Below are 23,687 nucleotides of genomic sequence, written 5' to 3' on the forward strand. Positions count from 1 at the left end.
GTCCTCTAACATGAGTTGTCTGTAATCTTTTGTTGTCGCAGGCATTGTTTCATTCTTCCATACGTTGGTTTTATTAGTGCACCGACAATGAACCATCTGATTTATATCTGCAAAATTCTTTATATATATATATATATGAAAGTTACCTCGTTTATTATTATTATTATTATTACTGCTCATTTACCTGGGAGAGACAAGATATGACATTAAATATTTTAGTTATTAAGTATTCTTGAATTAAAATGATGATTTTACTATTTAAATATATAAGTGTTAAGATGGTTTGTTATTTCTTTATTCTATTGAATTCACACACAGTACACTATCCAAAGTAAAATTGTATTTCAACATTAGGCATTATGTAAATTTGTAAGCGATGCATAGGTTTATTCATATTATATATTTAGAAAAATATCATCTATATTTGTTCATGAGCTCTAAGCATGAAAAAAATAGTGCATAAAAAAACTTATAAAAAAAGTGTCCATTTTAGAAAAATAAAGTATAAAAATACTCTCTAACAATCAAGTTTTGACTTTTTATATTGACACATTGAGACTTACTAAGTTGTTAAAGAGGCTGTTGATCGAAAATGTTCATTAAAGAAACTAGACATTGAATTGAATGAAAGTGGATATGTTAGATTGCTGGGAACTATGTCTCTCTCATTTTTGGTGGTTGTGTCATTATTTGGTGTTTCCAGTTGAGCTGGTTTCAGTCCTTGGAAGTACAAAAAATTTTAAAAAAATTAAAAAAAATCTGTCACATATAATTGAATAGAAATTATTTTCACTGTCAACTTCATATATGTATTTCAATTTATAAAGCATTCACTACATCCAAATGACTGTTGCTTTCATGTACTATACTATAGTTGATGTCGACACATGTATGTATCCATGTATGCCCACTATACATAAAAAATAAATATCCAAAAAATATATAAAAGGGTAATTAAGACGAAAAAAATAAATCATTATGGAACGTGAGTGTTGTAAAAAAGTCGTAATTTGCTAAAATAAAGATTTGATAGACAATTTATAAGACTCGTGGGTTTGATATTGGCTCACAAGTGAGGGAGAGATCCATTGACTAAGAAAGTGTCGTATTGATCCGATGGACAGTTCTTAAGGCTTATGTAGATATGTGTTCATTAACTTAGTAAGACGCGGTTTAAAGCCATGAACACGATAAGGTCTTGGAATCCCTGTGATAAGTTTTGGGCTTGGACTTCGATTTGAAAGCACCATTTACATTGAAAAAACAGTAACTTAAACTTTTGGGTGCTTTTTGTTCATGTAAAACTGTGTTTGGGCTACCCATACAGACACACTAAAATGGATCCAACTGTCCTCAGCAAAATTGGTTGGACCATAATAGTGATAGATCCTAACCAAGATATCCTACAGTTACAATAGATCTAGGCATCTAGCATTGAAGCTCATTAATTCACATCTTTATGACTTCAAAAAAAATGAGATAGTGAGAGTTCGATTCCCACTCACTCACACATGTCATGTTTGGGCACAAGAAAGCTATTGCCAATGGCTAGGTTGGTTAAATTGAAAATGACAATGCTTATTGCTTGCACAGGCCAAAAGCACAGAAAACTTGAAAAATGTAGGCTAGGCTACATCACTTTTGCACATAAATTAAAGAACAATTTAAGCATTGTGAATGTTCATTGAACAGTGACATGAGAGAGTGTTATATACTCACATAAGAACATGCTTCTCACCTTACCAAAAAAAAAGGAAAGAAGAAAAGAACATGCTTCTCAATATTTTGAGTTTTTGCCAATCATAAGACTCCCCCTTTTAGCGTATGCATGATTCAAATCTTCAATCTATTTGAAATCCTAAAGTAATTGAAACTAGAGAAATCTTTTTTTTTTGGTAACGTGGGATTTACTTAACTGTCCGTCGAAAAACTGTTTGGTAAACCTGCAACCCTCATGAACTAATTGAGATATGAGCCGAGACTTAGCACGGGGAGATAGAGTAGGGTGGTATTCGTACACGCTTGGTTGAGCAGTGACCCATCTCATAAATTGCGAAAATGAAAACACTCACGAGACTTAGAGACTTGAACTCATGATTTTCCACTTGCGCTAAGAGTTACCTTGGTCAAGTTGTTGTTGAAACTAGAGAAACTTAATTAGAGAGAAAACCCATCTCTACCATTGTCAAGAATGAATGAGCTAGGGCCTGGTGAATTGGGTACAAGTGAGAGCACAAAAACATTATACATGTGCATTGCTATCTATCCTTGTCAAGTCCACTTCAATTAATAGTGATATCACACTACTTGGATATCTTAATGAATCGACAACAATGAAGGATAAGTCAGTTTTGCTATTTAGGGCTTTAGCAACATTTTCTTATGCAATGTTCTTTATTGTTTTGGAATGAATCTTACCATAACAACTCATGAAACAAAATTAACTGTCATCCACCAAACATTGTGTTGTTATCCTAGTCGGTAGATTTTTCTTGTTCTTGAGCTGTAAAACTGGCTTTTTTCACTTACTATTTTACTGCAAAGAAGACCATATCAACAATTCTTCCATCTTGTAAATAAGACATATCTTTCCTGGACCCATCTAACATCAATAACTTGGTCCCCTTCCACCTGTAGGGATTTTGCTCTGTAAAACTAAATATTCAAGTTTGGCCCCAGTAGGATTTCATGGCGCTTACCTACTGGACAGGCTCAAATACCACAAATTTGAACCCAGAAAATCACTTCTATAAGTCCCATGAAAACTGCATTTGGTTCCACAAATCCAAGTCCCAAAAAAAAAAGAAGAAGCAAGTAATTGTATTGAAGTAATTGCTTGGTCCCAACACTGCTCAAAGTTGTAGGTTGTGAGTCAGGTTTCTGATGTTGACTGACCTCTATTTATCCTCCCCATAAGCCTCCAACTTCCCTTGCACTTCCTCAAAACCAACTTCTTCCAGGTCTGTTTTCTTTTTGTCCTAGTTTACTCTTTACTTTTTTGAAGCACAACAAATAATTAGTTTGAAATTCATGTAATGCTGAAGAGTTCATATGTTTGTGCAGGACAAAAATGGCTCATATTGGGTATCTTTTAATGGGCTTCCTATGGATGGTCTCAGTTGTTCATGGTTATAGCAATTGGATTAATGCACATGCTACTTTCTATGGTGGAGGTGATGCTTCTGGCACAATGGGTATGTATATACATATATACATATATAGCACAATTTACTTCACTTCTACATTTTAATGTTAATTTATCATATTTGATGTTGGAGTTTAACAAATTTGGTTTATTTTGTAGGTGGGGCTTGTGGGTATGGAAATTTATACAGTCAAGGTTATGGGACTAATACAGCTGCACTGAGCACTGCATTGTTTGATAATGGGTTGAGTTGTGGTGCATGTTTTGAGGTAAAGTGTGTGAATGACCCACAATGGTGTCTCCCTGGCTCAATTGTGGTCACTGCTACTAACTTCTGCCCTCCTGGAGGCTGGTGTGACCCTCCAAACCACCACTTTGATCTCTCTCAGCCTGTCTTTCAACATATTGCACAATATAGAGCTGGTATTGTTCCTGTTATCTACAGAAGGTATGTCTACAGACACATTGTTTTTCAGTAATCTATCATATTTTTTTTTATAATCTGTTAAAAAATAACTTTGTTTTTCTTTGTGGGTTTTGTAGGGTGAGGTGCAGGAGAAGTGGGGGTATTAGGTTCACAATAAATGGGCATTCATACTTCAATTTGGTTCTGGTCACAAATGTTGGTGGTGCTGGTGATGTGCATAGTGTGGCCATTAAAGGTTCAAGAACTGGGTGGCAACAAATGTCAAGAAATTGGGGCCAGAACTGGCAGAGCAACTCCTACCTTAATGGACAGAGCCTTTCATTTCTAATTACAACTAGTAATGGCCACAAACTTGTCTCTTACAATGTTGCACCTCCTAATTGGTCATTTGGACAAACATACACTGGAAGCCAGTTCAATTAGTCATCTGCTAAGCTTTATTAGCATATTATGCATGTGGCTCTATGATCAGTAAGTTTTTTACTGCCAGAGATGTAATTCTGAACGCAGTTATTCTTTTTTTTTTTGGGTCCTTTTAGTGGTTCTAATGGGTTTGTTTCACTGCCTATTACAGCCATATTAAGTTATAGAGAGAAGTTGTTGTAAATGCTTTGGGAAGGGGCCATTTTTACTATGGTTAAGGTTACTGTTACCCTTCAGATCCAGTGAAATATGGCACTGTTTGTATTTAAGCAGCTATTGAATGCAAAAGTTCCACTCTATTATGATAGGAACATATCTTTTGGCTTCACTGAATGGGTTGCACTGGCAGTATGACAAGATTGTGTTTGACAATGAGTCTAGTTAAAACAACTGTGTGGTAATTTTAAGAAATTATCTCTCTCTCTCTCTCTCTCTCATTTACTCCATGCATTGCTGATATTATGCTTCTATAATTGCCCACACAAGGCATTTTTCAATAATTGCCCAGGAAGAGTGAACAATGTGAAGAGATGCAAAGAGTTACAGATGTAAATGAAGTTCAGCAAATCTACAATTACGAGTCCTCTTTGAAGTTTGAACTCAAGATATCAGTTCATATGTTGAGTACTGAAATCGTCCAATCGCAATTAAATGAAAACTATAAACATTTCTGGCACAAAGGAAGTGTTTTTATTAAAATTTCCATGTCAAAATAGACATTTCTGTTTGTCAATGGAGACAAGTAGATAATATTGCAGAAGATGAGTTTAAAATGCAAGAATGGGTGGAAAAAAATCAAAATAACAAGAACCTTATTCTTGGCTAAAACAAATTGCCTTTCAGATAATGACTCAAAGATTATGAATCAAAATCTTAGATGGAGATTACAAAGCTTCCTCAAGTTCATGCTTCGTGAGAAGCTGAGTGGAGTGAACAAATCCTGATGCGTCAGGGGCAGCGATTGTCTCCAAGCTAACTTGTTTCAAGGAGAAATGAGCTTCAACAGCCTCGACAGTTTTCTCAATGAAATCCGATCTAGACATATAGTCCTTCATTCGACAAATAAATTCATCGTGGTCTCTTGCCTGCCAGTGGATAGTTGTAATTAGCTCCTTAGATTATGAAATCTCCAAGCATACCATATTGTAAGTAACAATATCAGGTTCCAGAACAACAACTAGATAAAGCCCCATTTCCGGAGTATGACCATACTACTAAGGTTGGATACAAAGACAATGTTGCGAGGAAAAAGAATCTTACCAGTCGATATTTAGGAGCTCGTGCAGGCTGTTTTAGAAAAGCCATGTTCCCTACCTCATAATCCCATAAAAAGGATGTGTGGTGTATCCACCGGCTTTTGGTTATAGATTGAGCATTTCCACCGAATTTGCGATCACCGAACACATAATCTATGGTTAATACGAAGCAGCATCACAATAATTATTACGTATTTAACATAACTACTCTTAGCATAGTTATTCAAAAATGACAAACAATAGTAACAGGGACACATATTGTCTGCTGAGAACAAAGTAGCAATCCTCATGCTTATAAGAGGCATAGCAAAATTTACTTTTGAAGGCAACAGGAGAAGGAAAAAAAATGTAAAACACCCGACTCAAAAAATTTGCAAAAAACAAGTGTTAAACATATATATCATTAGCATAAGAAAACAAAAATGTCAACGTGAGACATCCAACACCCAAACTCTAAAGGATAAAGGTCATGCAGTCATACATATTTGTGCATCTTCTCCTAATTTAGGTAGGCAAATCTCCCAAATTCACCTTAAAGTATACATGTCATTCAACATGACCCCCATCAACTTATACAGCAGAGCTTCATTATTGTCAGGTCAAACAAATGCAAATTCACTATGTGGATCATTTTCTTGATCTTAGAGAAAACGAGAGAGAACATGTGTCCAAATGTCTAACCAAGCATTGGCTACAAGCGTACAAGCTTTTACATGTCAATACAGATATATATACGAGTCTCATTGAACTAGGGATAAATAAACATTAGAAACATCTTTGTAAAGATCAATCAATATACCATTCTCGCGTAGTTGGAAATCACCAATCCCTTGAAAAACCTGGCCGTAGAAAAGATTACTCCAAGACATGATGGAACGGGGATAGGGTTGTACAGCAGGAACAGCATCCTTGTTGCATATTAAAGTGACAAAAATAGTCCCATTGTCAACAATAACAGTGCCACCTCCGGTGAACCTTCTAATGACGGGAACCTGATCTCGTAACACATGCCTGATCTCAAGAAGTTCGGAAGGCTTCCTACGTAGAGTACCATCATTTGAGTTAACTTTTATCAGGATGCATATCCCAAGAAAATGCAATTGAGGAAGGGAAGGAAGAAGAAAGACTGAACATCCATAAGACTGAACATCCATAAAACTTAAACTCATTTCCCAATAATCAATGCAATCCTAAGACTATAAAATGTAAATATATTAGCATTATATGAGAGTTTCCGATTCAAAACTCACTTAGCCAGCAAGCAATTTAGAAATCAAGGAACTATTCTGGGAAAGGAAAAATGAACATGTTATTCTCTCCAAAACATTTTCCATTGAACTCCAATAGTCTTCTTCATGAATTAGTAGTTTGAATATTTTTTTAAAAGTGAGTCACTGTCCAACAGATTTCAGAGCACACATTAGGAAATCAACCATGCGAAGATGATTGCATGTCTAACATAAATGAACAACCATGCCAACCAATTAAAAGATCAGTCTACTGCAATAATGCCAAAGGGGGAAAAAGAGAGAAAATTGCACTAAAATTTCCAGAAACTGAACAGGTAAAGAAAAAGATGTCATAACCTTACCCAGATATCCCCATGACGATGGCAGGAGCATTTGTGCCATCATTTATAATGCACCAATTATCTGATGAAGTCCGAAGAAGCTGTTCCTCCAGATGTAGCTGCTTCAAAATGGGCATTCCTTTAATTCTTACTAGATTCATTAATGGAAGCCCCACTTTGCCAGCTTGACAAACAGTCATTACGAACTAGAGTGTGAACAGAGCCCGTTAAACTTAAAATTGATCTGGGATCTATTATGCAGCAAATTCAAATGTTATGATTAACACAATCCTTTCAAATCAAACAGGTATTATACCATAAGAAGGCATCATGAAAAATTAGCTCTCTAAAATGACAAACAAAGACTCAAACTTTTACCTCCTTAATTATCCGACATTTATAAAATTCCTCCACAGCTAAGCTGGATTTCCCAAAAATACTTTCTTTAGCTTCATCCAAAAATTTGACACTTGAATACATTGAGGGGGAAAAAAAAAAGTGACGCTACCAAGCACAAAAAAAATTATATTAATACAGACAGTGGATGTGGATTCAAGCTAACAAAGCCACTCTATGCCTATAATCAACATAAAAAAAATTTCTCGTGGTTTCAATCATTTTCATATATTACAAAGTAGAGTTAAAACAGAAGGAAAATCAATCAATTAAGAACAATGACAAAATCATAATCCAACAATGTCCCATTAAAACTCCCAAATAATAGTAAAATACTATCCTAAATCTTTCATTGTCTCAACTCAAATCCAGAAACACCCCAAAACCTTCTTCTCAAAACAGTTGAGAAAAAAAATTTAAATTTGTTCTAACGACTACATAAATTTAGATGAAAACAAAAATATATCAATCGACCAAGAACAACCAAAGTACCCAGTTGAATGAGACAGAGTATTTGCAAGCCATACTTGAACGGGTCTACTCTACCTATTAAAGATGAAGAAATAAGCATAATCAGGATAACTATGAGTTGTTTATTCACTCACCTTAGATACCCAGAAACTTCCTCAACAGATTGACAACAAAACACGGCTTCAAGAGAAAAGGCGACGCAAGTTCAAATAAATTCTATCACCGAAGACACAAAGTAAAGAGTCGAGAAGAATTTGGGTTCTAATTTCTAAAATTCTAAACGAGATACAATGATGCCGTTGCTTTCGTTTGGGTTAAACGGGAAAATCGTAACATACTCGTCCTGATGCAAGTTCATCTGGGTAGCTCAAGGAACCAACATAATCAAAGGGAGATAAACAATCTCATCCACAGACTAAGCTATCACTCGTCCTGATGCAAGTTCAATCTGGAATGTCAAATGGGACAGAGATAGATTTGATTCTGATGTTGGGACTGCCTCAATATCATATCAGTGCAGCGCCCCAAAATGGAGAGACCGGTTCACCAGAGCAAGAGGGAGGGGGAAATGTTATTGGGTCGGATCCGGCGAAGAGGTGAAACCAAGTTTTCGCTGAATGTGTTGTATTGAATTTGAGGGTTAACATGGGAATGGGAGGGGCCGACGTGGTAGGCCAGGCCGAGCTTGATGTTTAATACCACAAACCCAGGCCCAACCCAAATAGAAAATTTTATTGGGCCTCATATCAAGTCCAGTTTTGATCCAAGACCAATATGGCCCTGTGAACATATTTCCCAGTTAAAAGGCATGCTAATTTGACTAGTGATATTATAAGATAATATAATATCATACTGATTTGTTTACAACAATTTTGTTTTATGAAACGGGGGAGGTGACTCGATGTAATAACAATTTTGTTTACATCATCTTTACCACTCAAATTAGTGACTCGATGTAATAACAAATTATTATGATTAATATTAGAAGGATAAAGTTTATATTCATGATTTAATTATTAACAAGTTAATACTTCATGTTTTTATTGGTAGATTGGCAATTTATACCCTATGTCTAAATTAATTTCACCCAAACACCTATCCAGGGTATGGATAAAATCAACAGCACATACTCTAACGTATACTCTATCAGCCATCCTCCATACCAAACTAACTCTTAAGTAATTAATCCCAATCCCTCTTGTTTGCTCCCTACCAACTTATGAACTCTTTAATCAGCAAGACTTGTGATTGTCCTCCACTTTTGCCATTTCTAGGGCATGAAAAATAATACTTTTCAATTTGGGTATTCTCTTGTAAGTCGAATCACCATTTATTCATCAGACATTTTGTTTTAGAATCACATACAACTGGGTAAGTATATAAACCCTAAGCCCTTAATTAGAAGATACATAATTGGATATAACAGATAGGATCATATCAGGTCTACATATCACATGTCCTGATAGAACAATCTTCCATCAACAAGAGCAGGAGGGTATCCTCGGGTTTATAGGCCATTTCAAACCATCCGCATCGTCACATAGTATAGGCCGAATCTGACACAGTAACCATCTGCCTGTTCAAAGTATTCCAGTAATGACCCTGCAAATAACCTTGAACCTTAAGAAGAAGTAAAGGTCTTAAAAACAGTTTCAGAAGGAAAGCGAAAACAAGTAGCAGTGCCTCTCAGACGACCTAACATTTTTGACATATATATATCACTCTCAGACTCATTAATAATAATGTATAAACAATTTTAACATCCATATAACTCTTAAACTTTTTAGTAATAAAAACTTTTCCTCCCTCTACAAAGCAGAAAGTTAAAAGTTTCCAGAGAAACAATAAGAAGATAAAATCTGAAGCATAAACTCCAATAGTATTCGTATACCTAAGCTCAGTTGTTCTACCACACTCTGCTTAAGTAATCAAAGATTCTTCATCTCAAAGATAAAAATACACTCTCACTACAAATTTGATACGAAGTATTTCCATGAGCTGAAAGGAGGGAACTCTTTACCAGAGAAAGGTCAACTCCATGTACAGGTGCAAAGAACAAATATATTTTAAATCCCTGCTCCCAGTTGATCTGCAACTGGTTGTGGTTTTCCCTCTCTTGGGGCCATAGCAGCCAAATGAGGGGATACCAGGTTTTAAAGGTGTAATGACCAACACCGTATTTCCAGGACCTGAGAGTGAGAGGAAGAAACATTACTATTGATTTGAGAAAGAACGAACGCGAGAGAGAGAGAGAGACAGTGAGAGAGTGACAAAAAAAAAAAAAGAGATAAGAAACTTAACCTGGGAAAAGGCATGTCCTCAGCGTTATATGTATACCGCAGAGAGGCTGTTATGTGGATTGAACCTTATTACTATGCCAAGGTTCCCCTCTTTGCTAAAATTCTCTAGCCAAAAAGAAAATAAAACCAAAAGCCAAAACACGCATTAGCAAGTTGGAGGAAATTGTATTCCAAAAACTCCATTGACTAATGTGTTTGTCAGGGCTAACTTGCGATCAGCAATCTCGAACTGCCATAACATGCAAATTTTTTAACTCAAAAGGGAGGAAAACATTTTTTCACCAGTAATCTGCACAGGAACAGCACCCATTTTGAAAATGATGGAAACGGTTGGTATCTCTAACAACTATCACCCTCTCAGTAACCTTAGAAATAAGTTTAACAGCCGAATGACAATCATCACATATCCTAAGGTTCTTAATTATGTAGATAGGTGCTTCTGAAGGCATCTTCATTAGGCCATATGCTATGGCCAACTTCTCACTGTGGTAACTAAGATAACCCTCCTTTGCCTCATCCTCTACATCATGCAGTACTGAAGCAATATCCGGTGCATACCCCAACGGTTTGATCATTGCCAAAAGGTCCACTACCTTCTCATTAATCTGACTGGACTCTGGGTGTTTATTATCATCTGAAACAAATACATGGGTGACATTTCTTATCTCTATCCAGCTTACTCCAGGTTCCTTCTTGATGTTCTTCTCCCTCATCAATTTCCGGATCTTCACAACTCCATCCCACCTCTTTTCCTTGGCATACATATTAGATAACAGCACATAAGTTCCTACATCACTAGGGTCCATCTCTAAGACAGATTTGCCAACCTGCTTGCCTAAACCATAATTCCGATGGATGTGACAAGCATTGAGCAACGTACGCCACGCAACAACATCCCATTTGACTGGTGTAGACCTCAAAAGGTTGTGAGCCTCACCAAGACATCCGGCTTTGCCTAGAAGCCCAACAATACATGTATAGTGCTCCAGTTCAGGTTCGATTCCAAACTGCTTCATTAGATGGTTCAAATAGTAAAATCCTTCTTGCACTAGCCCTAGATGGCTACAAGCAGAGAGAACACCAACAAAAGTAACATAGTTAGGACTCTCTTGTGCAGCCAACATGTGTTGAAATACAAAAAGAGCTTCCTTACCTAACCCATGGTGTGCGTAACCACAAATCACGGCATTCCAACTAATTGTGTCTCGATATATCATACCTGAGAATACTTTGTTTGCTGCTTTAACATTGCCACCCTTTGAGTACATATTGATCAAAGCATTGCCCACATTTATATGGTCCTTGTAGCCTGACTTTTCTGCACAAGCATGCAATAGATATCCATGTCTCAGTGTAGACAATCCTGCAGCAGAATTCAATAATACAGCAAATGTAAACTCATTAGGTGGAACATCTTGAAGTTGCATTTCCGGAAATAGATTCAGTGCCTCCTCATAGAACCCATTTTGGAAATAGGAAGCCATAATTGCAGTCCATAAGACCACATTTCGACTGGGCAACCGATTGAAAACTTTCCCTGCATCTATGATTTTCCCACATTTCCCATACATGTTAATTACTGCACTGCCAACAAACATATCAAATTCCACATCATTTGCCAACATCTGGCCATGAACTTGCGAACCCATTTTCAAATCCTTAAGAGAAGCACAAAGTCCAAACACCATAACATAAGTGACACTATCCCACCTCACTAACTCACTTACCATTTTCCCCAATACTTCTAACGCTTCTTTGAAATATCCATGTTCTAAAAGTCCATTCATAACCGAATTATATGAAAACAAATCATTGCCAGGCACATCAAAGAAAACACGCACAGCTCCTTGCACATCGAAACATCCTGAATACATATCTATAACCGCATTCTTCACATATAGGTGAAACAAGAAACCATACTTAAATGCATACCCATGACACTGCCGACCCTCATCAGCGTTGCCACTGTCAGAACAGGAAGAAAGAACAGTTGAAAGTATATACTCATTTGGTTGTACGCCATCCTCCGAAACCATAGTTTTGAATAATTTAAGAACTTCCGTCACCACTCCACCATGAAAATATCCTGCCATCAAAGCACCCCAGGACACAACATTTCTGTCGCGCATAGAATCGAACAGTTTGCGGGCAATCACTAATTTACCACATTTTGCATAGAAATTGATCAGGGAGTTCGTTTGAAATAAGTTGAGTGCTCCGAAGGAATGGTTGGTCGTTATCAAGTAGGCATGGGTTGCTCTGCCGAGCTTTAAGTTTCTTGTATTGGCTGACAACTTCAAGACCTCTGTGAAGTCCTTAGAAGAGAAGGGTACCCAGTTTGCTACTGACCGTTTGAGAGGGGCTATTGCCACCTTAGGGTTCTGTAGCAGTAGTGCCCGCATTGGTTTGTGTTTGATTCTGCAAGCCAGTTATTGTAAAGATTAACATTATTTGCACCCAAAAAAAACCTAAGTAAACCCCAATCTTATTACAACCCAGTTAAAAACATAACATTCAGCAATCCAACCCTTTTTCTATTTTGGAGTAAAAGCACAAAATGCACCCCCAATCAGAAACCCTAAATCTCAAACTCTCCATGCTGGTAGAACCACCATCAACACAATCTAAGCTTCTCTGGCCTCATTCAACCTCCACAAGGCTTCTGCCCTCTCCATTTTCGCACCAAAGACATCTTTGTCTTATGTATAATCAAATCGTTTCTCAAATCGAAGCAAATCGAAGCAAATCGAAGAAGGAAGCAAATCAAATCGTTTCTTAAAACATCGTAATAGACGAGGTATATACATACATATATATGTGTGTCCTTATTTGTCAATCTTACCTCCATTACCTTGACTTGTCTCCTTATTTGTCAATCTCGCCCTTCTTTTTCACAAAACAGCGAGAATCGGCAGAAGAAGTCCAGGCTTCTTCTCTCAACTCTCAAGGCACCATTGTTAAACGGGCTTCTTTTGCACTCAATATTAAAGACAGTCTCTTACTCTCTTTCATTAAACGGGCTGGATTTCAACACTTGGGCTTCTCTTGTTTGGGCCACCATTGTTTCTAATCAAGCCCATTAATAAGTTTGAGACAAAATTGTGAATTAAACACATTTAGCTTAAAAATCAAACAGCTTGTAAGCAAAAATTAAGCAAAGATTTTTTGTGTTGAATTTTTAATATTTCATTAATAAACTTTTGCCAAACAAAATGGATATACAGTTCAGCAAAAGCTGTTCTCCATAAATTCTACAAACTCACTAAAATCTATCCTTCCATCTCCATTCTGATCATAGCTTCTGATCATCTTTCTGCAATTCTCGAGCTCTCGACCTTCCCTGAATCCTAAGTTGCAGAGGACTCTTTGCAACTCCATTGCATCAATAAACCCATCTTTGTTGAAATCAAACACATCAAAAGCTTCCTTCACTTCCTCCAACACAGGTTCCTTCTCATCAAACAGCCCTGGAAGGTCCTTGGAACTCAACCACTTCTGAAGCTCCTCACTTTCTTGGCTGCAAAAAAATCCCAACTTTCCCATCACAAACTCCACATCTTCTCTGCAAAGATCTCCCTCTCTTTTCTCCTTGATTAAAAATTCCGAATCTGGGTTCTCTGTCTCTTCTTCCGTAATCTTCGAGTCAAATTGGGTTTGCAGATGAAGATGACAATAAAATCTTGACAAAAATCTGCATATTCTACTGACCCAGACTACAATTCTATGAAACAATAGTGTAGCAAGCAAAATAAAAACTGGGAAGGCAGATTGCTTTGAAATCAGTGATGATTCTTCTATCTTAATAGAATAGCACAAGATGGAATACAACAATCTGGAAAGAGCCATGTCTTACAAAAATCGAAGCTATGTTTGATATCTTTGAAGAATGCTTTGCATTCAAGACTTCATGAATTTAGCAGAGGAGGTACCCATATATATGTATATATGGGGTAGTTGTTTGAATACTCCGCTCCTAAAGAAAGGGAAAGGAAAGGAAAGTACCAACCCATGTCCAAGAAAAACTAGGAAATGGTCATTGGTCAAGTCACATACGTAACGCGTGTAATACAAAATTGGGAGGGAAACTTCTTGGCTTCTGCTGATTATAGTGTAATTGGGTTTGTTGGAGAGGTCAATATATTTGGCTGATCCTGCTTGCTTTTTCTGTGTTTGTTTGTGATTGGATTCGTATGTGGGCTTTGAACATTCAAAGAAGGGAAGATTTGAAGAAAAAGAGGAGTGGGCGGCCTACTTTTATTCTTTTGTTTGCCTTTTCAATGTGAGGACTGGGGAGGTATGCTTCAACGAATGTTCGCAACAAGTAAACGTGTCACAAAGTCTTCATGGAGTCCTGATCAAGGTTTTGGACTACGACACCATTTTTGTTTGTACTTTCTTTGTTTGATGGCTCCAAGAATTTTCTAGGAAATTATGATCCCATCATGCAATGTTCAAATACAAATAGTCTTAACCAAACCCAGCCCATTAGCCCTGTCTCCCAATCCACTTTTTCAGCCCGTTTGAATTGGACCAATGAGCCACAACTGTGGGTGCTTATTAGAAAGGATTTTTGGGATTAGGGGTGTAAATGATGAGTTTTTTTACATGAATTTAACCGATCAATCGGTGGCTATTTCGGTCGATTCTCAGTAATTTTTTTTAAAAATAACCGATCAATCGATTAATTTGACAATTGATTCGGTTTTTATGATTTTTTTTCACACTCCTAATTGGGATATGCTTTTTGAAAAATACTTCGTCCCATTTGTTTACTTACATTTTAAATCCATCAATATAAAATGTTGGATGTTTAGAGGGGTTTAGATTTGTATCTCATGTACATCTTTGATGAATAGAAAAATGTTTAAGTTGGAGAAAAAAAAAACAAAAAGAAAAGACAGAGTAAAAGAAGGAAGAAAGGAAAAACTTTAGGATTAGACTTTCCACCTTTTGGTGATACTTTTTGTTATGATTCTTTTGGCCCATTTTGTTAAGAAGAAAATTCAAGCTTATCAGCAAATGGTGTGGGGGCCCTGCCACAACTTTTGGAATTGGTCCCAAGCACCACCACCACGCCCAACCCCAACCTACCCTATAGAATTTAGTCATGAAAAGCTGTCTTGTGAGATCAACTCTTTCGGCTTCCTTTGTTGGAATTTTTCAAAGAAAAAAGGCCAGAGAGAAATCTTCAATCTCATAGCCTGAGTTGTAGCTTTGAGGACATTTAAAACCATCAACTTGGCATCCATTCTAGGTTTTTCCTAAGGTTTTGAATCATGTACATATAATTTCTTGACTTGTTGAAAACGGCCAGTCAAAACTTTTACCTGATTAAAGGCAACTGAAGTGCAATGAATTCAACATTCTAACAGAAGACTGAAAAGCAAGAACTCAAAGTTCGATTCTTAATTCCCCAAATTTATTTTAGTACAACAGGGATCTTGAGACATAAGTTACATACCGTCCTAGCTCTCAATCTCAAAATATAAATATGTACACAACCTCAATAAAACATCTAACTGGAAAGAAAGAAAAAGAGAACCAAAAGAAATGAAAGAAAATCACTTCTTGGTTACAGGCATTCAATCCGAAGCAAAAAAAAAAAAAAATAGTGACTAATTATGGTATAACTAGGATTTAAAATTACCAACCTTGGAGAATTTAATCGTAGATCCTCCTCCTGCATTTCTTTTCGGCTGGAATACTTTTAAGAATTATAAGTTACAGATGAGTCTGGTCTATTGCACATGGCCTTTTGGTGTTCAAAATGAGTGAGGGTGTGTATGTATCAGCTGATAACACAAGTCTCTTTGCACCACAAGGAAGCACTTACCTAGCTTGTAAGCTATCCAATCATGAGGTCTCATGGAAGTTCTGTGACCTAGATAATGCAGCTGGGTTGGCATGTAAAACTGGAGTGGATTCAGTTGTATGACTCTTTTCATCGCCTTTCGATTGAAAAGACTTAAACAGTCCTCCTCCACCAAATGAATCAACTTTATCATTCTTAATCCCGAGTGTCGTCCATATAGAGCTCTTTGCAGCTTCTCCAGGATCATCAATCCTCAAGGTTTTTGGAACCCAAAGGCATCTTTCTGTGTGGTTGTCTTTTGAAGTTTCTTCCTCTCCAGTGTTGCTGGCTTTAGCCGTATTTTCATCCCTCAAATGTTTCCCCAAGGTTGGCGAGTTAGGCCCTGAGTTTGATGCAGCTTGCTTTGGAGAAGAGGGCTGATGAAGCCATGGGATGTTCCAAGGACCTGGTACTGTGCAACCCCAATAAGGTGTTGCAGGGTAGAATGGCATAGGAAACCCTGGAGGGCAGAAAGCCGGAGGGGGCATTGGAGGGCTCCACTGAGCTGAATTCCAAGGATATGGCCATGGAGCACCAGGAAAGCATGGTATTTGTTGTGGGAAGGCCTGACAATTTCTTAATACCTGCTCTTGTGACACAGTGTTACCTGCTTCATTCTTTGAATTTGAAGCCATTGCTGAAGAACCGTTCAAACAACTGTCTCCATTTTCTCTACCTCCATAAGAAATTGGTATCATTAACTCATTGGGTTTATGAAAACCATTTTGCGTGCAGTGCCGCACTGATTTATCAGCAATATTCAAGACAGAAGCCATAGATTCACACAGAGGTGTATCTGAACCAAAAGCAAGGACTGTACCATTACTTTTCAATGAAGGACGAACACCATTTGGTACATCAGTTCGAGCATTATGGAGAGCTTCGGAAACAGCTATCTGACGGAAGTGAGAAACTGAGTTCTTGTTCTTGCGACGACCTGCACCAACGGGCACATTCCTCATGGTCCCTCCAGCAGTCCAGTATCTCTGGCAGTTCTTGCAGAAATGCCTGGGTTGGTTGACATTGTAATTATTGTAGTAGCAGAACTTGGTATCCATGCTATTACAGCGAGGACATGGAAGAATCTTATCTGGTTTCTTGAGGGTGGTCTTTTCTTGCGAAGTACTTGTCTCACTCTGTTCTTCCTCTGTCTTTGAAGTTTTTGATGTGTCACTTTCTTTCACAGGCGATGTCTTAGAGTTCTCATTCGTCCCTGATGTCGTGTCTGGATTTCTGGATTCATCTGAAGCCACAGATGGGGCTCCATCTTCCGGCTTAGTGTCACTTGGTTTTTCTTCAGTTGCATCCTGAATTGATCATAATTTTCCAAAAGCACATTTAAGTATCAAACATATGTACAAGGAAAAAACAAATAAGGTTAAGAGACCATTTTGAAACAGCTTCCAAGTAACAACCAAAAAATGAAATGCACCGCTTCGACCTTTCTTATTCACAGTGCAAAAACAAAGTTCAACACTGAGTACCACAAAATTTTACTTTGTTGCTGGATCATCAAAGCCTTGATCTTAAACTATTTCACACAAATTTATAAGGAGGGTAATTGGAAACAACTACGTGGATGGTCAGTAAATTTCAATCTCGTTCTCGACTTAACTCATCCTTTAAAAGGTTCATTGAATTGTTCAGGATCAGGACATAGCTTAATAAGACTGGACAATCAAAATTCAATGTTCCTCTTACCCTTATTTGTCTCCCTCTGCTACCCTGTGAGAGAACAACTAAATATGGTCAAGCAGATTGAATACCTAATTACCATTTTTGTTTTCACATTCTTCACACTTCTCCCTCTAATCCCTCAGCAGCAAAAAGGAGAACGTAAACAATAATGGAAGGGGTACTGAAGCAACTATACTCAATGGCCAGTACACAAATGGAAGGAGGCCGAGTACTTAAAGACTCTAACTAGGAAGCACATACAACATAATAGACATCTCCCCACCATCGAGAAGACCACAGGCAAACGAAAATTCAATGCTCAAGCATGCAATAGGCCAAAAAAAGCGGTCGGGGAAAACAAAGGATCGCTCGGAAACAGTAAATCTAACATTATAGGAAACTTTGTTTTAACAGCCACACAACAGTGAGTTAGGCAGTATGATCAGAATAAATGTGCTAAAAAGTAAGATTCAACATCACAGCTAGAGATTCCGATTCTTGAGAAATAAAACCCCCAAATTTCAAAGATCACAGATCACAGATGAAATTTTTCACTGAAGTTAAATCACAATAAGATCTACAAACAATCACGTCTTCAAACTGGACAGTACAGCTCCCTAGCAAAACCAACATGATTGACCAGTGAATCAGTAAGATATTTGCTAGAATAAATCAACCAACTTCAAATTAGACAAATAAAGCAAAACCCTAAATAAAATTTTATATCTACATGTTACCCCTCAGTGTCTTCAGCCAAAACACTTACCCAAAATATCACAAATATGACTAAAATTCTAGAAATTCAAAACCAACCCAAGCAAAACTAAAACAGACCCATCAATCCTTACCACCTCCTAAAGAATGGTTCGTCTTAAAAATTCAAAAAAAAAAAATCCAATCAAAACCATACCTTATCAACAACATCTCCCTCCTCAGCATCTATGTTCTTATCCTCCTCTGTGGACGAATTTGTAGAAGATGGACGGTCCTGATTGTCCCCATCATCAACAGCAAAAGGAGGGATCTCAGGCAAAGGAATCGTCTTCCCGAAGAGCTTGATCGCCGGGTCTTTCGGCTCCGTCATATCCGCCTGTTGTCTCCCTCTCTCTATCTCTCTGTGTGTGTTGTTTTCTAGATAGAGAAAACCGGCGTTTGTCCAGTGAGTCAGAGATCTGACACGGTGGTTGTGTTGATCTGCGAGTAATTGTCGTATCGTGGATTATAAGCCATGTGAGGATGCCGCGTCAGCATCACTGGCAATTCTCAGCCACAAGTTTGATTTGTGGCCTTGAAAAGATTTTCTTTCACTTTCTTCTCCTTTTCTTTCCTCCAATCCTAGTCAGCATTTTCTTTTTTCTTTCTTACTCCTCTTTTTAGATCTCCTATCTTGTACCAAATCCAACGGCTTGCAATTAATCAAACTCTCTAAATTTATTTTTTTAAATAGTTTTTTGTGGAGGAAAATTTTAGTTGGCCCATAGTGCTCCCTCCTCCACTTTGATGGTGCAATTCCAAATAGTATCTCATACCCTAAAAATGAAGACAAGAGACAATTCAAACCCCATGTGAATTTAGAAAAATTAAGGGTTAGTTTTGTGTTTTTCCATTTTTAAGTGATTTTCTTTGTTTATTTTGTGTTTTCTAAAATGGACAATCAAATATGTTCTAGATGTTGTTTTCTATTTCTGAAAAATAAATTCAGAAAATACATAATAAAACAATTATACTAGCGGACCCATAATACCTCAGATTTGTATGTATTTATGGAATCAAAATATATATTATAGAGTTTCGTTTTATTATTTAAGTGATTTTTAATTAATTTAAAAGTGTTAATAAGAAGATTTTTGCTTGAGCACAATTTTATCATTAAAATAGAAAATTGTAAATTTTTTTAGAATTTAAGCTCACAAAAGACTCATGCAATTGAAACCATATTAGAAAATATATAATAAAAAGAAAATCCATCAAAGAAAGTGTTGTAACTTTATTCCTTTTTTATTTTAGAATTTAAATCCTTTATAAGAGTCCACGTCACTGTCTGACTTTATTGTAAGCGGTCCCACCTAACGAAAAGTAAAGTGAAAAAGGCCTCTCGCCAAACCCTCCATCTGCAGTGTCGGAGAATCAGCACCGTACGATCTAATTAAGCGCATCAGGTGCGTCACACGTGTGACGTATCCAGTGTTAGAACTCCAAGAATCCCTTTGGAGTTTGACTGCCTCCGGTCGACACGTGTATCAGACAAAAAGTTGGACCGATATTAGTCGTGTAGCGTTTCAATTTGTGAATAGAAATTAGGTCACGCTTTTTTTTGAAAAAAATATATAAATAGCACAACATTAAATTTAATAATTCTAAAATGCCATTGAAGATTAAATAAAAAATGACATAAATGGGGGGTGGAATTTCCATGCAAAATGGGGATTTGGACACTTGTAAAGGTCAATTAGGCAGGGGGTTTGGGTTGTGTTTTTGGGATATTATTGTTATTTGTTTGTGTTATTTTTGTTGTCTTACACATGCAAATCCAGTCTTTGACATGTGTACATTATAGAGCAAGGCAGGTATGATTTTAGGTTGTGAAAACGTGACTGTGCACCAAATGTCATGTGAGGGCATTGTCATAAAATATTATGTGAGGCCAATCAACAATGGTTGGTAATTCTTGTGGGATCGGTTTCTCGATGAAGGGGAAGTCAAGATTGTTGATCATGAATCATTATTTTTTGTCATTTTTTTGTTTAATCTGCTCGGGTATATCTCAATATAGTTTGGTTTAGTACGGTGGAGTTCATGTTCATAATTCCCTTGAGTTGTCCTATATTTTTCGGTGTTTATAAATTCATATGCTACTTTTTGTGACGTTAGGTTAAACTATTGCTATTATGAATGAAATATGGGGTCACTATTTTTCAAAAAAGAAAAAAACCTTTTTTTGGGTTATGCTTTATTGGGCTTTTTGCATTGCACTTTTATAAAGCACTCGCTTTTGAGGAACAAGCCCAGCCCAATTACTTGTCTTTTAATAATTTTTTTATTTATTTTTATCTTGCTAAATTAGAAATTTGGGTCCGGTTCAAGTGAACCAGACAGTCCAATACAATGCCGTTCCTTCGATACTTTACTTGCATGCATCCATCTGTCTCTCTCTCTTCCTCCTATCGCAAGAACTCCTGGGCTTTCAAACAAATCCAAGAGTTTTCATGCGGAAAAATTTAGGTGGATTTTGGAGGCTAAAGTTGTTTCATTTAATTAGATAAACAATTGATAACAATGTCTGACATTTCATTATTTTTACACCAAACCCACTTTAATAAATGTAAACCATTCAAAAAAAATTTTATTAGATAAAATAAATTTACAAATGAGGTTTGATTGTATTTACGAGTCTAATAGTATTTATATTCAACGGTTCACAATTTTCATGTATTTCATGTTCAATTTAATTTTTGTTTGCAACAAAAATATACCGTTGCACTCATAATCCCGATCAAAACAGCATATCCCAGCCACCCGAGCCTGTGATCATTGTTGAATTCACGTGGAATACAAGACGACTAGCATTGTTAAAATCGCTGACCTTTATTTTGTTTCTTTCACTGTTTGTCTTTTTTGGAAAGAAGCTTTTGTTATACACTTATACCGTCTCAACTGTATGTATACATATTGCCCAAACTCAGTCCCTCAAACTCACAAGGCTTCACCGGTCGATGGAAGGGAAAACCCCAAGTCCAGTGCCACCAATGATGATGATGGCGGTATTGTTGTATATGATCTTTCAAAGCTATTTCTCAAAAGCCTTGGGTGCTTTCTCCTTTGTTTTTCCTGTACACCAGAATGTTCATACTGGAAGGTTCGTTCCTTGAATGTACTGCATTATTTTCTTACAATTTTTTCTTATACCATAGATTCAATCTACAGGGCCTACTTCACGAACATTGATATAGGCAGCCCACACAAGTCTTTCGAGCTTCACATTGATAGTGGTAATGACCTTACTTGGGTCCAATGTGATGTATCTTGCAGGGATTGCAACCTGGTAATTATATATAATACTATTAACATTGTTGTTCATCGTTAACGATCATTGTTTTCACCTACACCAATACTACTGATACTCTCGATCATTCACACTTGTGGGTAACTAAGCGTCAAGGACTTTACAAGCCAGCACAAAGTAGCTTTGTGAAATGTGAGGATCCCTTATGCACTGCTATCCATGGAGATGACCACAATTGTCCAGATCCAAATGCTCGGTGTCGATATCTACTTGATGATTATGCTGATTTAAAATCAACAGAAGGTTACCTGGTCAAAGATGTTTTTTCTCTACAACTTAGAGATGGATCTGTTATTCAGTATCCTTTGGTATTTGGGTGTGTATATTACATTATTTTTTCATCCAATATTATCTAGTATTTAAATTTTTATTTAATTTCACATGATATCTCTCTTTTCCTCCTAAAAGAGGCAAAATTCAACCCATTTAATTTCGTTTAATTTAAATTTTCAATTAAGTCACATATTAAACTTTTTTTTAAAAATATATTTATTTAAGATAATATTATTAATTTTTTAAAATAATAAATATACGAAATTTACATAAAAATGAAAAAAAAATGATTGAATACCAAAGTACAATGATTTATACATTTGCCTTTTTTTTTTTAGTTTTTATTTTATTTTAGACTAAACCTAGTAGATTTTCTTTTTTTTGAGCATAAAACGTTGTAGATTTTCACCAAACACATAACATATAACTTAACATATTTTTCACAACTTATAAGTTAAGCGTTAAATTTCAAAAAATAAGTTGTACCAAAGGGCCCCTTAATGTTTCTCAATTTCAATATATTAATTTTGTCAAACTATGCAATGTGCAGGTGTGGATACAAGCAAATTGGAGATTTTAAAGGCAATGGAGTACTTGGTCTTAGTAGGGGTCAAGTTAGTTTATTGTCTCAAATGGATTCAGAGGATCTAATACATAAAGAGACTGGCCATTGTTTAAGTAGTGAAGGAGGTGGGTATTTATTCTTAGGAAGTGATCTTATACCTTCAGGAGTCTCGTGGACACCAATCATTGATAGTTATAAAGAGTAAGAATCACCATTGATCATAATTGAATTCTCTCTATCATCTACGTAAAGTATGATTTTCATATTTATTTATATACTATTCAGGAATTACCTATCAGGACCAGTAGATCTCTTATTTGATGGAACAGAGACTCAAGTAAAGCAACTTGAATTTGATTTCGATAGTGGATTTTCTTTGTCCTATTTAGATAAGCCATCCTATGAACACACTCTTAATCTGGTAAGACAAAACAAGATTTTTCTTCTATTATAATCAAAACACTCACTATTTACATATTCATATTTCAGATTAACCAAGTTCTGAAAGGAACACCATTGACATCTGCAGACCCAGTGGACGACTCTTCAATATGTTGGACACACAACCAACAACCTATTAGATCCCTTAACGATATTACACACTTTTTCCCGAAGTTGACCTTGAAGTTCACAAATGGACAAGACATTAATATGCTGGAATTACCAGCCAAGAATTATATCATACTTGTGGGAGTAAGTGCTATGTTTCTAAAAGTTATTAGTTTCAAACGAACGTATATTATTTAATTACTCTCAATAAATCATACAAAAATACCCTCTCTTTTTACGACGAGGAAACATGAGCTTTTGGTTCATGTAAATCCCGAATACTTAGATCGTTCTACTCTCCCCAAGTTATGTTCATCATTCGAAATACATTTTATTACAGGAAAAAGTGTGCTTAGGGATTTCGGAGAGTGAGGAATCAGTCATGGAAAATCCGAATGTAATTGGAGGTAAGATATACTAACAATATAGTAAACCTAATAAAAGAAAATCATTTTACTAATACTAAAATTTTGATTTAATTGTTTTTGATTGTCTTTTGTTGTTTTTAGTCAATTTCATGCAGGATAAGATGGTGATATATAGTAGTGTCCATTCTCGCATTGGATGGACTCCCAGAAGTAGCTGCGACATCCCTTAGGACCTGAACCTTCTTACAACACAACTAGATTTTCACGAGAACAACAAAAACAGTAAAAGAGTTGCCTTGGGCAAAGAATAAAAGGAAAAACTAGTGATCATGACATAATACTTTATAACCTAT

The 23,687-nt window shown here is 36.5% G+C and overlaps 6 protein-coding genes across 12 annotated transcripts; 2 read left to right on the top strand and 4 right to left on the bottom strand.

Moving 5' to 3' along the window:
• The first annotated feature begins 2,784 nt into the window (after window positions 1–2,784).
• Window positions 2,785–4,323, top strand: LOC119997212 (expansin-A10-like). Its single transcript, XM_038844082.1, has 4 exons — window positions 2,785–2,960; window positions 3,064–3,194; window positions 3,305–3,593; window positions 3,689–4,323. Exons 2-4 carry the CDS (start codon window positions 3,071–3,073, stop codon window positions 3,993–3,995), a joined length of 720 nt encoding a protein of 239 aa, XP_038700010.1. The 5' UTR covers window positions 2,785–2,960; window positions 3,064–3,070; the 3' UTR covers window positions 3,996–4,323.
• A 344-nt stretch (window positions 4,324–4,667) lies between these two features.
• Window positions 4,668–8,315, bottom strand: LOC119996076 (putative lipoate-protein ligase A). 4 transcript variants are annotated; one of them, XM_038842585.1, is made up of 6 exons: window positions 7,823–8,314; window positions 7,200–7,325; window positions 6,843–7,072; window positions 6,051–6,289; window positions 5,256–5,404; window positions 4,668–5,080 (listed from the first exon to the last, which is right to left on the bottom strand). In XM_038842585.1, the coding sequence occupies exons 3-6, from the start codon at window positions 7,019–7,021 to the stop codon at window positions 4,880–4,882; spliced, it is 768 nt and encodes a 255-aa protein (XP_038698513.1). In that variant the 5' UTR covers window positions 7,022–7,072; window positions 7,200–7,325; window positions 7,823–8,314; the 3' UTR covers window positions 4,668–4,879. The 4 variants fall into 4 exon arrangements, with proteins under 4 accessions (XP_038698513.1, XP_038698514.1, XP_038698515.1 ...); XM_038842586.1 differs by lacking the exon at window positions 7,200–7,325 and having other exon boundaries at window positions 6,843–7,027; window positions 7,823–8,315; XM_038842587.1 differs by lacking the exon at window positions 7,200–7,325 and having other exon boundaries at window positions 6,843–6,940.
• A 702-nt stretch (window positions 8,316–9,017) lies between these two features.
• LOC119997220 (pentatricopeptide repeat-containing protein At5g39680) lies at window positions 9,018–12,934 on the bottom strand. Of its 4 annotated transcripts, none has more exons than XM_038844095.1 (3): window positions 9,990–12,934; window positions 9,709–9,877; window positions 9,018–9,290 (listed from the first exon to the last, which is right to left on the bottom strand). In XM_038844095.1, exon 1 carries the CDS (start codon window positions 12,388–12,390, stop codon window positions 10,267–10,269), a length of 2,124 nt encoding a protein of 707 aa, XP_038700023.1. In that variant the 5' UTR covers window positions 12,391–12,934; the 3' UTR covers window positions 9,018–9,290; window positions 9,709–9,877; window positions 9,990–10,266. The 4 variants fall into 4 exon arrangements, with proteins under 4 accessions (XP_038700023.1, XP_038700022.1, XP_038700021.1 ...); XM_038844094.1 differs by having other exon boundaries at window positions 9,580–9,877; XM_038844093.1 differs by having other exon boundaries at window positions 9,018–9,877; window positions 9,990–12,406; window positions 12,831–12,928.
• A 204-nt stretch (window positions 12,935–13,138) lies between these two features.
• On the bottom strand, window positions 13,139–13,909 carry LOC119997221 (probable calcium-binding protein CML46). Its single transcript, XM_038844096.1, has one exon. It carries the CDS (start codon window positions 13,832–13,834, stop codon window positions 13,214–13,216), a length of 621 nt encoding a protein of 206 aa, XP_038700024.1. The 5' UTR covers window positions 13,835–13,909; the 3' UTR covers window positions 13,139–13,213.
• Window positions 13,910–15,365: 1,456 nt separating this feature from the next.
• On the bottom strand, window positions 15,366–18,737 carry LOC119997854 (cyclic dof factor 2-like). Its single transcript, XM_038845060.1, has 2 exons — window positions 18,427–18,737; window positions 15,366–17,146 (listed from the first exon to the last, which is right to left on the bottom strand). Exons 1-2 carry the CDS (start codon window positions 18,598–18,600, stop codon window positions 15,842–15,844), a joined length of 1,479 nt encoding a protein of 492 aa, XP_038700988.1. The 5' UTR covers window positions 18,601–18,737; the 3' UTR covers window positions 15,366–15,841.
• Window positions 18,738–19,936: 1,199 nt separating this feature from the next.
• On the top strand, window positions 19,937–23,564 carry LOC119996853 (aspartic proteinase Asp1-like). The gene is made up of 11 exons (XM_038843640.1): window positions 19,937–19,960; window positions 20,051–20,083; window positions 20,581–20,757; window positions 21,140–21,372; window positions 21,441–21,558; window positions 21,669–21,895; window positions 22,403–22,618; window positions 22,703–22,838; window positions 22,907–23,110; window positions 23,307–23,373; window positions 23,476–23,564. Exons 1-11 carry the CDS (start codon window positions 19,937–19,939, stop codon window positions 23,562–23,564), a joined length of 1,524 nt encoding a protein of 507 aa, XP_038699568.1.
• Window positions 23,565–23,687: the final 123 nt, after the last annotated feature.

This window comes from Tripterygium wilfordii, chromosome 4 (assembly GCF_013401445.1).
Source record: "Tripterygium wilfordii isolate XIE 37 chromosome 4, ASM1340144v1, whole genome shotgun sequence".
Taxonomy (NCBI): domain Eukaryota; kingdom Viridiplantae; phylum Streptophyta; class Magnoliopsida; order Celastrales; family Celastraceae; genus Tripterygium; species Tripterygium wilfordii.